Genomic DNA, 12,136 nt, shown 5'->3' with positions numbered 1-12,136 from the left:
TATCCTTGGGTCACATTCTCTGAAAAATAGTTGGCAGTAATGTCATCTAGAAGCATTGTCACTTGCAGAAGTAAATTGTGTTCACTGAAAAACTGGCGCATCACTCTGAGTTCAGGCAGGTTGCTTACCTGTAACTGTTGTTCTTCGAATGGTCATTCATGCATTCACACCAAAGGGCTTGACCTGGAGCGCAAGGCCTCGATCAGAGAAAACTGGAACTGCCAGTTTTCAGAGAAAACTTCCAAAGCTCAGTGCCATGGAGTAGGTGGAAGTCTGGCCCTCCCCCTGTGCAGGGAGCATAAAGGGGGGGGGGGTCCCGCGCAGTCCCTCAGTTGCCTAAAGACCACACTGTCCCGGGGTGCAAGGTATCCGAGGAATCTGTGGAGGATATCGCGGTGACTGCGCCCTGCTCCAGCCCACACTGGGCGAAAAGCTGACGATAGCCAGCGGGGCAGGGGGCGGGTTGTGCGAATGAAATCACGTGGGCCAGTAACCACTCAAACCTACCTTTCTTCTCCGTGGTCTCTGTGCAATCACACCAATGGGCGATTAGCAAGCTTACTGTCCAGGAGGAGGGGCTGTCGTCACTGAAGAATTGAAGAGAGAATGGCCCTTCCAAAGGCGCAGTCCCGTCTGGCACGGACATCTAGCTGGTAGTGGCGGACAAAGGTCGAAGGCATGACCCATGTCACAGCCTTACAGAGCTCTTGGAGAGAGGTACCAGCTAGCAGTGCAGTAGTTGTGGCTTGAGCACGTGTGGAATGAGGGCACGGGATTCTAGCCATCTCGTAGGCAAGGGTGCTGGTGCTGGAAACCCACTTAGAGAGTCTTTGGCTGGAGACGGGTTCACCGGCTCTGGGGCCCTCAGAGGCGCTCAGAGCAGCGGAGAGGCTCAGTCTGGGCTTTGTAGAAGGTGAGGGCCCTCCTGACATTGAGGAGGTGGAGGGTGGCCTCAGGGGGGGTTGTCTACCCTGGAGGGGGTGATGGCTGTGAGGGCCCGCTGCCACAAGGCTTGCTGGAGGCACGTGGCTCTCTGCCACCGCGTCTGCTTTTTAAAAGCCTGGCAGCTCAGGCAAGTCTCCACGGTGTGCCCCTCGCCAAGGCAGAGGAGGCATTTGGAATGCTTGTCGTTGGTGGCATTTGAGCTGCCCAGGAGGCGCAGTGGCGTGGAGCAGAGTCGGCCATGTGGTTCAAAATGGAACACACATGGCCGAGGAGAGGAAAGAAAAGGGGGAGAAGGGAGAAGAGAAACCCGGGGGGGGGGGGTTGTTTCACGGCAGAAAGAGAGAAAGGGAGAAAGAGAGAAAGGCGGTAGGCTTCTCTCTCTAGAGTGGTAAGTAAAGGCGCAAAAGAAGAGAAGCTTTTTTTTATAAAGAGAAGGAGAGAGGAACGAAGAAGAAAAGGAGGAAAGGTAAAATGGCGAACCAGGTAAATGGAGCAAAGTGGAAAGTCCGATCCGAGGTGAGCTTGAAGTGCGATCGAAAAGGAACGGAGGGCCCTGGTGGGAGCCCCCCCCCCTTTATGCTGCCTGTGCAGAGGGCTGACCGGGCTCCTGCCCTCTCCGTGGCACCGAGCTTTGGAGGTTCTCTCCGATCGAGGCCTTGCGCTCTGTGTCAAGCCCATTGTTGGGATCGTACAGAGACCACGAAGAAGAACATTAAATTGTTTTTGTTTTGTTTTGGGTTTTGTTTTTGTTTTTTGCAGACCAGAGCTATCAGACTTATGTTTTAGTGGATGGTATTTGAATATTTTTTTTCTGTGTTACTTGCTAGCTACCAATTTTGTTAACCTATTTATCTAGCTCCCGCTTCACTTACAAGTGTAGGGCATATTTGTTGTTGTCACGTGCCATCAAATTGTCCCTGTCCTTTGGCAACCCTATGAATGAGCGCCCTCCAAAATGCCCTGCCTTTGTCAGCCTTGCACAACTCTTGTAAATCAAAGCTGTGGGTTCCTTTATAAAATTGATCAGTCTCATATTTGGCGTTCCCCTTCTGCCTTCAGCTTTGCCTAGCATTATTGGCTTCTCCAGTGAAGTCTTGCTTTCTGATTATGTGCTCCAAGTACAACAGCTTCGGTGTAATCATTCTTGCTTCCAAGGAAAGTTTTGGCTTGGTTTTATCTGGGACCCACTTGTTCATCTTTCTGTTGATCCAAGATGGTGATGGTGATGATTTCGTTCCTGTACCACCAATTGCCAAAGCTCTCTGGACTGTTTACAAAAAACTATTAAAACATTAAAATATAATAGATAAAAACATTAAGTATTTAAACATAATTTAAAATAACAGAAAATAAGATTAAAAGTCAATGAAGTCAGTTAAAAACAATTTTAAAAGGCCTGGCCAAGAGTAAAATAAGGGCACTGAGCTAATTGTAGCAGGCCCCTGAATGACCAGGGAGGTTTTTAAAGGCTTCTACAAAGAGGGCCATCTTAACCTGGCACTGAAAAAATGGCCAATCTTGTGCCCAGAGACTGCAGGACGCAGCTCTCCATTCACAGAGCTTTCCTCCTGCATTTCAATGCCCAACTATTGCACCCACACACAGTGATCAGGAATGCAATAATCTGAATGATCTTGGCCTTGGTCGCCAGTGAATCATCCTTACATTTGAGCATCGTTTCTACTTCTTTCATTGCAGTCCTACAAAGTCTAATTCCCTGAATGCAGTTGCCAGGGTATGCACAGGCTTTCACAATACCATTTTTTCCTTCTTGGTAGTACTGCGGTACTTCTGCAGTCATGATTTTTCTTAATGTCCAGCTGCAGTCCTGCTTTCGCAATTTCTTTTACTTTCAGCCTGAATTCATTGCTGCTTCCTGCCCGTAAAATGTATCATCTTCATTTCTTAAATCATTGAAGTATTTTTCACCAATCCTAATTCAGTTTTTCTTATTATATGTTCTGTGTACAGATTGAATAGATAGGGAAATAGAATGCAACTTTGTCTGATACCTTTGTGTAAAACCTTTTCCGTTTCTCCATATTTTGTCCTAACCAGTGCTTTTTTTGTAAAAAAATATATATATATATAAGATGCCAGAACTCACCTCTTGGGGTCAGTCACTCTACACACACACAAACATAATGGTCGCTGCCGGCAGTAAGCACTCAGCGCAGACCAATCACAAGCCGAGCAGCGTCAAAAGCCGAGCAACGCCATCACAACCAGCGCGGACACACAAGCAGCCCGCATGCACGATTTTAATGATTTTGCCGTCGACCTGCTACACCCGACAGGGCGATTCACAATCACATGGAAAAAGCCGTCAAAAAAAGGTGCCGGAACGCCGTTCCGGTGCGTTCTATGACAAAAAAAGCCCTGGTCCTAACAGTAGCTCTCTTGGCCACAATACATTAGGACAATAATGTGCTGAGGAATATTCATTTTTCAGAACTATCAGACTTTGCTATAGTCTATAGTGCACAGACTGAGCTTCTGAAATTTTTTGGTGTGCTCCAGTAGCCAATGTATATTTGGGATATTATCTTGAGTGCCCTTTCCTGTCCAGAATTCAGTTTCAATGTCAGACATTGTTCATTGCATATGTGGTTAAAATTCTTTGTTACAACACCTTGAGCATTAATTTTTTTTGCATGGGGAAATTAGTGCAATGATCCTGTAGTTGCCACACTCCATTGCATCTCCCTTCTTGGGAATTGGAATGCATGTAGAACGTTTCTAGTCTGTGGGATTTTTTTCTATATTTGTCAGTATAGTCTTGTTAGCATTTGGACTGATTCAGAAGAGCTTGGAAGCTTGGAAGAGTTCTGTTGGCACCCTATTTACTCCAGAGGCTTTATGCCTTTCCAAGTGCTTTCAAAGAAATTTTCACTTTCCTTTCTAATACCACAGGTTGTTCCTTTTAGGATTCCTCTTTGAAGGAGTTGGCATCCTTTTATTTCTTCTGTCCATTTCTTCTGTATATTGTTTCTACCTTCTATACCAGTGGTGGTGAACCTATGGCATGCATGCCACAGTGGGCACGCAGAGCCCTCTCTGTCAGCACATGAGCTAAACCACCCCAGCGGCCGAGCATCGGATAACAGCATACATAGGGGCCATGGAAAGGAGTAGTGGTGCCAGGTGATGACATCGCGAGCCACAACTCGTTAGCTGTGACTTGTCCGAGCTTTCACATGGCCGGTCAGTGTGCTGCCAAGGATATATATATATTTGCTCTGACTGGGTGTGAGTTGTTTTTCTAAACTAAAACCTCAGTTTTCAGGTTTTATTACAGTGTTGGCACATTGCGATGAATAAGTGGGTTTTGGGTTGCAGTTTGGGCACTCGATCTCTAAAAGGTTCACCATCACTGTTCTATCCTGTCAGATAGTACGCTTCCCTCTTGGGTTTTTTTAGCATTCCTAATCTAGGTTTAAATTTCCAATCGATTTCTTGGATCTTCTGGAAAAGGTCTCTTGTTTTTCCTCTTCTTTTGTTCTTTTATTTCTTTGCATTTGCCTTTGTAATAGTTCTTTTTGTCTCTATATATCTCAATACATATATTTTTGTCTCAAAGGGCATTGCTGGTTTGGTGCTGTTTCAGCAGTTTGAGGCTGGGTCTCTTGCCTGCGGGTTGTTGATTTGTTGTGTTTATTGTTTAATGTTTTCTAAATATGATTATTTTTGTTCCTATGTATATGTTTAAACATGTAAACTGTCCTGAGGGCCCAGTGGGCTATGGAGAAGTATAAAAGTATAGTAGTAGTAGTGAGGAGAAAGTGGGAGTTGCACTTGCTGGAAAATTAACCCCATTTCTCTTAACTTTTGCATTTGCTTCTGACCTTTCCTTAGCAACTGAGAGTGTTTCTTCTACCAATCTTCTAGAATTTTTATTTGCTACAGAAATTTTTCTGCATTTTCCCTAATAATGCCTCTGGTTTAATTCCAAAGTTCTTCTGATTCATGGTCATTTGAGTTCTGTGATGCAAATCTGTTCTCTATGTGGACTTGAAATTCCTCAAGAATGGTATTGAAGTGGTGTTTTGTTACTAGGTTTCTATTAGTGAACCTTTTCAGCTTTTTCTGATTTTTTTTAATTAATAGTTCATGGTCACTACAACAGTCTGCTCCTAGTCTACTTTTGGAAGCAAGAATACTGTTTCTCTATTTTCTGCTTCCAATTATGTTTGTTTTCTGTACCAGCCATTTGGTGTCACTCACGTGTATAATTGTCTGAACGGTAGCCTGATGTGTTTGCAAAAAACTGATCATTGGCTTCACCCACTTCTGTGAATTGTTCTCCTGCTTCATTTCTGACTGCTGGGCATAATTCTCCCTCACAACATACGATTCTGCTCTGTTACCTACTTTTGCATTCCAGTCACCTGTGATTATCAGCATGGCTTGTTTGGTGTTGTGTTATCAATTTCCTCTTGAAGTCTTCCATAAGTTTTCAGTCTCTTCTTCTTCAGCATTTGTTATTGTAGTGTAGACTTGAATTATGCTTATACGGAGAAGCTTTATGAAAATTCTGATTGATATGAGTCAGTCAGACCATTATTGTCCTTACTGCCTGTGCACCATCTTGCCTCAGTATAAGAGCCATTCCATTTCATTCAAGTTTGTCACTTTCGGAGTAAAACTCTTTGTCTGACTGTAAGTGTTCCATTCCAGTGCACTTTAGTTTGCTCACGCCAAGTAGTGTGATGTTAACCCTTCCATTTCTTGCTTTATGGTATCCAGTTTGCCTTGAATAAGACACATTACACACTGGTGAATAAAAGAAGACAAGTCATGAAACTCAGTAGACAAGTAAAGGAAAGGCAGTCTGAACTGGTATTTCACCCTGTTTGAGCACTTGCTCCTATTTACTTTTTGGATAAAATCCAGCTCTCTGCAGCAGGTTGAGACCAAGGGCCATACAATGCAACACCTGCTGTTCAGACTTCCAAAGAGGAAAAACAAGTAGCCCTTTTTGACATAAAATTTGCATCTCAATATCTTACAGCTTGCTGAAAGTGTTAACCTAGAGTCATAGAAACCAGAAATGAAGATCTAAAACAAAGGCAAAGAAACAAAATATGCTAGCAATCACATATCCGCTCACTTGCTCTGTAGCAAGCTCATTTGGCTTCCAGCAAAGCTGATCAGAATCAATAAGCAGCTTATGGACTCCCTTTCTCTCTTATTTCTAAAGCAAGAAAGGACAAAAATAAGTACCAAATATTTCGAAGAAGAGGGATGCATATGTGTAAATTATTGTGTTATTTTTTTAAACAAGAAAATGAAAAATGGTCAAAACACAGTAGCTTTTGCAATACACTTCAGAAATTTTTTTCTTAGTGTCCTAGTTTTCAGTTTACTGCTGATGTGCTTGTTTTATCTGGTGAAGCAATATGTTGAAAGATTTGTGGTTGTTGTTTTTTCTTTCTACTTTCCTGAGAGCAGTGCCAAAGGTTAGGACTGGATTGTAGGAAGATGTTAAATAGGACAAGTCAAGGCATCCAAAAGGATGTTGGAAAGCAAGAGTAAGTAAAGGAAAGACAATTATTTTGCCAGGTCATCTCCCCCTTGATGCAGTGTACTCAGATTTTTAAAATGTTTCTGGGCAAAGATATAAGGTTAAATTTAAATGAAACAGCTCTGTCAAGGAGTAAAAGCTTCTGCCTATGTGTGGAAGATTATTGGGTTATTTGCCACTGCACAGCAGCCCATTGCTACTAGCATATCTTTATTCCCACATTGCTTTCTTCTTCACCCCAGGCATTCTGACTTGCACTCGTGATTTCTGCAAGAGTGCTGAACTGGGTGTCATGCCAACTGCCTTCTGTTCAACTTGCTGCTTTCCTTTGTCACGTTATTAGCAAAAACCCCCCAAAACAGAGAGAATGTTTTAGGTAGAACAATTTCTTCAAAACATAGCTGTCCTCAGCTGAGGCGCTTAGCGTATTCCAGTCCCACTGATGCAGAAGAACCAGATTCCCTAACCTGGTGTTCTCCATTATTGGCTACATGATTGTTGGCCATGCTAGCTGGGACCCTTGGGAGTTGCATTCCAAAACTTCTGGAGGGGATCAAGTTGGGAAGGCTGCAGTAGAACTAATACAGCAGCAGTTACCCCAAGGAAGTGTACTGCATACATTCTGGTTCGCATTAAGGAATGGGGCCTTGTCAGTTACACCACTTGCTCATGGCCTTGAGTGTTTTTAGAAGGAATAAATGGAAATGATTGGCACCAAACAGAGCAAGTAATAGTTTTTTTAGAATAAAAGGAAGGGATGAATTCTTTTGATTTTTCATCTTTTGCTATAGCATGCTATGGAAAATGTTATATATTAATGGAAAAAGATGGAAAAGCCAGATGGAAAAAGTATTGCATAAATATTTGGAAATTCGTATTTGGAAATAAACAAAATGCATGCATCTTTTGTTCCACAGGTACCTATTTCTCAAATTGCCTTCAGCTCTGCTCCTCCACCACAGATTCTTTACAACCCAGCTCAGCAGCTCTTAACATATGCTGGATTTTGTCCTTCTGCAGCAGCTGTTCCTCATTATTCATCCTATCATTTGCCACTTCAGGTAGTGTACAGAAGGATTTCTGCTTTATTGCTTGCTGTAAGCCAGCTACTCCAGCTGCCTCTAAGCATTCCTCCAACCTTTGCCCTTTTGATGTTTTAGACTGCAAGTGACAGAATTCTTGGCTGTGGCTGATGGGACAGTCCACAAGGTCTGGGCAGAACAAGGTTGGGGAAGGCCAAGCTACACTGTGTTGGCACTGCTGGGCTCTATTCGCAAGAGGAAAAGTCTCTCTCTCTCTCTCTCTCTCTCTCTCTCTCTCTCTCTCTCTCTCTCTGCCTCTTGACATAACTTAATTGATCCCTGTTATACTAGAGATGTGAAGAACTGACTGCAGTCTGCTTCACTTGCACTTGCTGGACTTCCTTCCTGGCCACCAAGTGACCTGAGCTGCAAACAGGCCTGTGAATGCATAGGAACATTGGTGGACCCCTTCTTTACATCAGGTACACCATGTTTGCAAAGCCCAAGTCACATGTGCGGAAGCAGAACTCCACCTGCACAGCAGGCACATAGGTGGCAGGGGTGCAAGCTGTCTTTGCCGCACTTGGCATGAAGCAGAATTCAGGCAGAGGAAGCAGGCTAGTTTGGGGAGCTAAGCCAAGCAATCCCCAGACCAGATTTATCTGTTACTATGTTATATTCTCAGTGCGAGAAATATATGGAAGTGAAAGCCCCCTTTTCACGGCATGTACTGGTGCATGCTCTGGCCATCCAAAATGTTTATTTCTATTTAATATTTATATACAGTAAGCTTTGTACAGAACACAGAATCAAAATTGGACAGAACGATCTGCTGAGGAGCTGAAAAGTGATAATGATGTCCGCACACACACACAGAACACTATGCATGAGTGTTGAATTTTTAATTTGTATACATTATGCACACTTGTATAATATGCCTGAAATCCAATTTGCAATTCATCTTTGCTTTTTCTTGGTTTTGTTTCAGCCTACCAGCAATTTCCCAGCATCGTCGTCTACTGATATCTCTCTATCCGATGACACCCAGCCACCATCTCAGGCCAGCTCGAACTACGGCCTTCCTCCCAACGCCCCTCCGTTATATGCACCAGCCTATTACTTGTCAGGTGAAAAGCCACCACCGTACCTGCCGTAGCCACGGGACCAGTATCACAGGTAGTAGGCCTTAAAAAGAAAACGTTGGCAAAACTATGTGCTTCTCAGGCTTGTAGACATTGAAGAAGCTCATTCTGTATGCACAGTATTTCCCAACTTTAAAGCCAAGTAATTATTACTAGGACAGTGAATGAAAATTGCGTGAGTGTATCTAGTAGAGCAGTCAGCGGAATATTGCATGCTGTCACTTTCAACCGGCTATGGTGCTCCTCCAGTCCCTCCAAAAATACCAAGGCCTTTTCTCATCTAGCAGGGCCTGGATCCTTAAGAAGTCACAATGAGCAAGGGAATAGCTGCACTCAGATGTAACAAACTGGTTTAGCATTACAGCCATGCAGCTAGGTCAGCCTTGGGTTTGACAGGTGTTGGGATCAGCTTTTTGGGATCAGACAGTAATACTGATGTGATTGGTTGAGAGCTAGTGGTGTTGGGGCCTGGGGACTTGGGAGATCCAGGCTTCAGTCCTGGCGAACTCTCACTCTCAGCCTAGCCTACCTCACAGGGCTGTTATGAGAATGAAAATGGAATGGAAGAGTTCCACGCAAGCCAACTTGGGTTCATCACAGAAGGGAAAATGGTGGGATATAAATGCAGTATGATTATGATTATAGTCTATTAGATGGGAATGTTTCCAGTCTCTTCCTTAAAGAATCTCAGGCACGGGTGGGGAGATGGAGGGAGACCTGCAACCTTGAGGCTTTCCTAGGCTCTTTCTTGCACCATGGTTTACCATTACATTTAAATGCAGCCGTTGTCTGATCAGGGGCTCAAGATAGCAGATGGTGGTACACCTTAGCATCTATATTGCAAGAAGGATGAAAATGTCCATCTCCATCATTGCATAGCTAGTCTGTGTGTATCTGAATCACTGTGTGGACCATAGTTGAGCAGGGTGCAGGTTATCTGCTGCTAAATTTCGTTTTGTTATGCCTAGATAGAGTGCAGTCCTATGGCAAAGGCTGTAAGTGCCCAGCAGCCCTCCACTTCAGAGTGGGAAGAACAGCAGAGGCAGTCTTTACCGCACTGTCCTCTTGCCCTGCTGGAGTGCTGCAAGGAGAGGTAAGGAGGATGGAGAGGCAGCAGGATCATTCATACCCTGGTCTCACCCATTCTTCCCTCTTCCCCCGAAATGCCCGCTTCTTTCCGTTTTAAGGCTTGCTTGGAAAGCATAGTTCTTTCCATGTAGGCTCCAAAGGAATAGGTGTGGGCAGACGTACCATTTCCAGCTGCAAGGTCAGAGGGGTGTCTCTGACCTTGCAATTAGGAATCCATTTAATATATCAAATCCAAACTATCCAGGGGCCCTTCAGATTTTGTCTGGAGGCCATAGGATTGCTCCCTCTAGCTGTGAGCTTTTTTTATCTCCCCAGTTTAGAATGTGAGCACTTAGGTAGCTATGCACATAGGTAGCTAGCTGTTTTAGGGAACAAGCCTTCTCTTTTTCCTTCTCACAATTAATTTCTTTCTTTTCTGTGAATATATCTTCTAAAAGACCATAATTATTTTACAATAAAATATGCTGTGTGAACTATAGTTGTACTTTTGGTCTACATATTACAGAAATGAGGACTGTATGAACTGTATTTCCAAAGGGACCATATTGGGGGATCCAGGTTTTTTAAAAATGAAAAAAAGGATTTATTTTCTTGTCTGAATAGTTTGTCTTGTGTAGTGATTAATATTCCTAAAAATAAAAGCTATCTTTTTCATATGCTACAGATTCAACAAGTCATGTAGTATTTAATTCTTATACATAATAAGTGGAATGCTGTGCTAAAGTTTCTGTTGCTTTTCACAGGAAAGACTGGTGTATTTGAAAGTCTTCATAACAGGAGGAAGTAAATTTATTTATTGGGTGAGTCCAAGGTTGGACTGAGTCCCCCCACGTTACCTATAGCCTATCTCTAGTTTAGAAATTCTTATATCATGTGCAGTATGTTGAGGAGAGGGAAGGAATGAAGGAGGCAATGAAGTAGAAGTGTGACTATCTCTGCCTATTCTCTATCAACCAAGATTAAAACCTGGATCAGGTATCAAGTCTGAACAGTATATGCAGAAATGTATACAAGAGGAGTCATGGGGCTAAGCAAACTGTCCCTACCTCCTGTAGTCCACTGCACTCCAGCCACACCTTTCATTGCTTGCCTTGCCATGTTGAGCAGCAAGGGCTGAAGATCGATTCCTCTTTTGTTTGCTTGTATATGAATAGAACTTACTGCCATTATGGGGTCTGTGCACCTACCATGTGTGTTTAGGCGACTTGTTCAGAGTCAATACCTGAACGGGGCTTTAAATCAAGTGGGAAAGTATATAAGAAGGAAAAGCGGGGAAACCTATTTGCGACTGGCCTACTGACTTTCTGTGACAATGTACTAAATGACCGGACTGACAAAGCAAATGCATGCTTATGACATCACATCCCAAGCAGCGCCCCCACTGCTGTCAGCTTTGCCATCCCATGGCCCCTCATAGATCCTGTACTGGAATTATTCTGTTCTTATCGGAGAGAGCGAGAGGGAGAGGGAGAGAGGGAGATTGATTGATTGAGAACGTATATGCCACCCCATTCGCATAAGCCTCGGGGCAGCATGTAACATAAATTATGTTATCCTTTTAAAAATTCTGCATTAGATATTATGGATGGACAACTTGAACCACATAAACCAATGATCTTGGGAGCATTTAGTGCTTTGCACATACTGTTAACAGGAAAAAAGCAATTCATTATTTAAGTCTCCCATAAGAGATAGGTGAAAAATGCATAGATTAAAAGAAAAATCAGTCATTTAGGAGTCATGCTAGCAAAGAATATAGAGTAAATCCATGCTTGTAGCTGTTCTTGACCAATCATATTGGAGAGATTAACTGCTAAAGCCCTAATCCAATCTCCACGTCACATGAGTGTTTTGGCCTGAAAAGAGAGGAAGCAAGTCTGGCTTCTACAGGCCAGAGTAAATTATTGCTGTGGGAAAGCTAAGGAAACCCCAGGACGCAGATGGTGTGAGGAGAGGGAGAAGCCAAGGTACCTACATTCTTACTCAAGGAGACGCAAGTCCTAGCACCACTGAATATTGGAAGTATCTTGGTGGTCATCTGCCCCAGCCTCTTGCTCAAAGCTTGATGCGGCTACTGCATTATGCACTCCAGTGGCTGACAGCCGACTTAAATGGCTGTGCCTTCAACCCTTGATCCAACTCTGTATCGAACAGCAAGGGAAATGCCTTTCAAAGCACGCAGTTTGGTTGCATCAGACCAAGATGCTGGAGTGCCATGGAAACGAGTCTCTCTGGCTTCATGGGGTAAAGCAGAGCATCAGGAGAAAGCCCAAAACGTAGCAATGAGCAAGTGCACTGGGGCATCCTACCATACAGCTCACTCTTTTGTACTGTAGACAAGGGAACTGCTGTGCATAATGGCATAAGGCAATGAAAATGTCAAATGAAATTCCACCCCAAACAAAGGCTTGTCC

The 12,136-nt window shown here is 43.6% G+C and overlaps 1 protein-coding gene across 1 annotated transcript in view; it reads left to right on the top strand.

Annotated features, from left to right (window-relative positions):
- TMEM255B (transmembrane protein 255B) overlaps positions 1-8,777 on the top strand; it is a 73,261-nt gene extending 64,484 nt beyond the window's left edge. The window contains exons 8-9 of the mRNA XM_044428547.1: positions 7,387-7,530; positions 8,480-8,777. Coding sequence (XP_044284482.1) covers positions 7,387-7,530; positions 8,480-8,647 — 312 coding nt within the window. The 3' untranslated portion in view covers positions 8,648-8,777. The remainder of the gene's footprint in view (positions 1-7,386; positions 7,531-8,479) is intronic.
- The last annotated feature ends 3,359 nt before the right edge of the window (positions 8,778-12,136 follow it).

Source organism: Varanus komodoensis, unplaced genomic scaffold, assembly GCF_004798865.1.
Source record: "Varanus komodoensis strain SLA01 unplaced genomic scaffold, ASM479886v1 scaffold2, whole genome shotgun sequence".
NCBI lineage: Eukaryota > Metazoa > Chordata > Lepidosauria > Squamata > Varanidae > Varanus > Varanus komodoensis.
The sequence above is the reverse complement of the archived record's forward strand: the minus strand, read 5'-3'. Positions and strand labels throughout refer to the sequence as shown.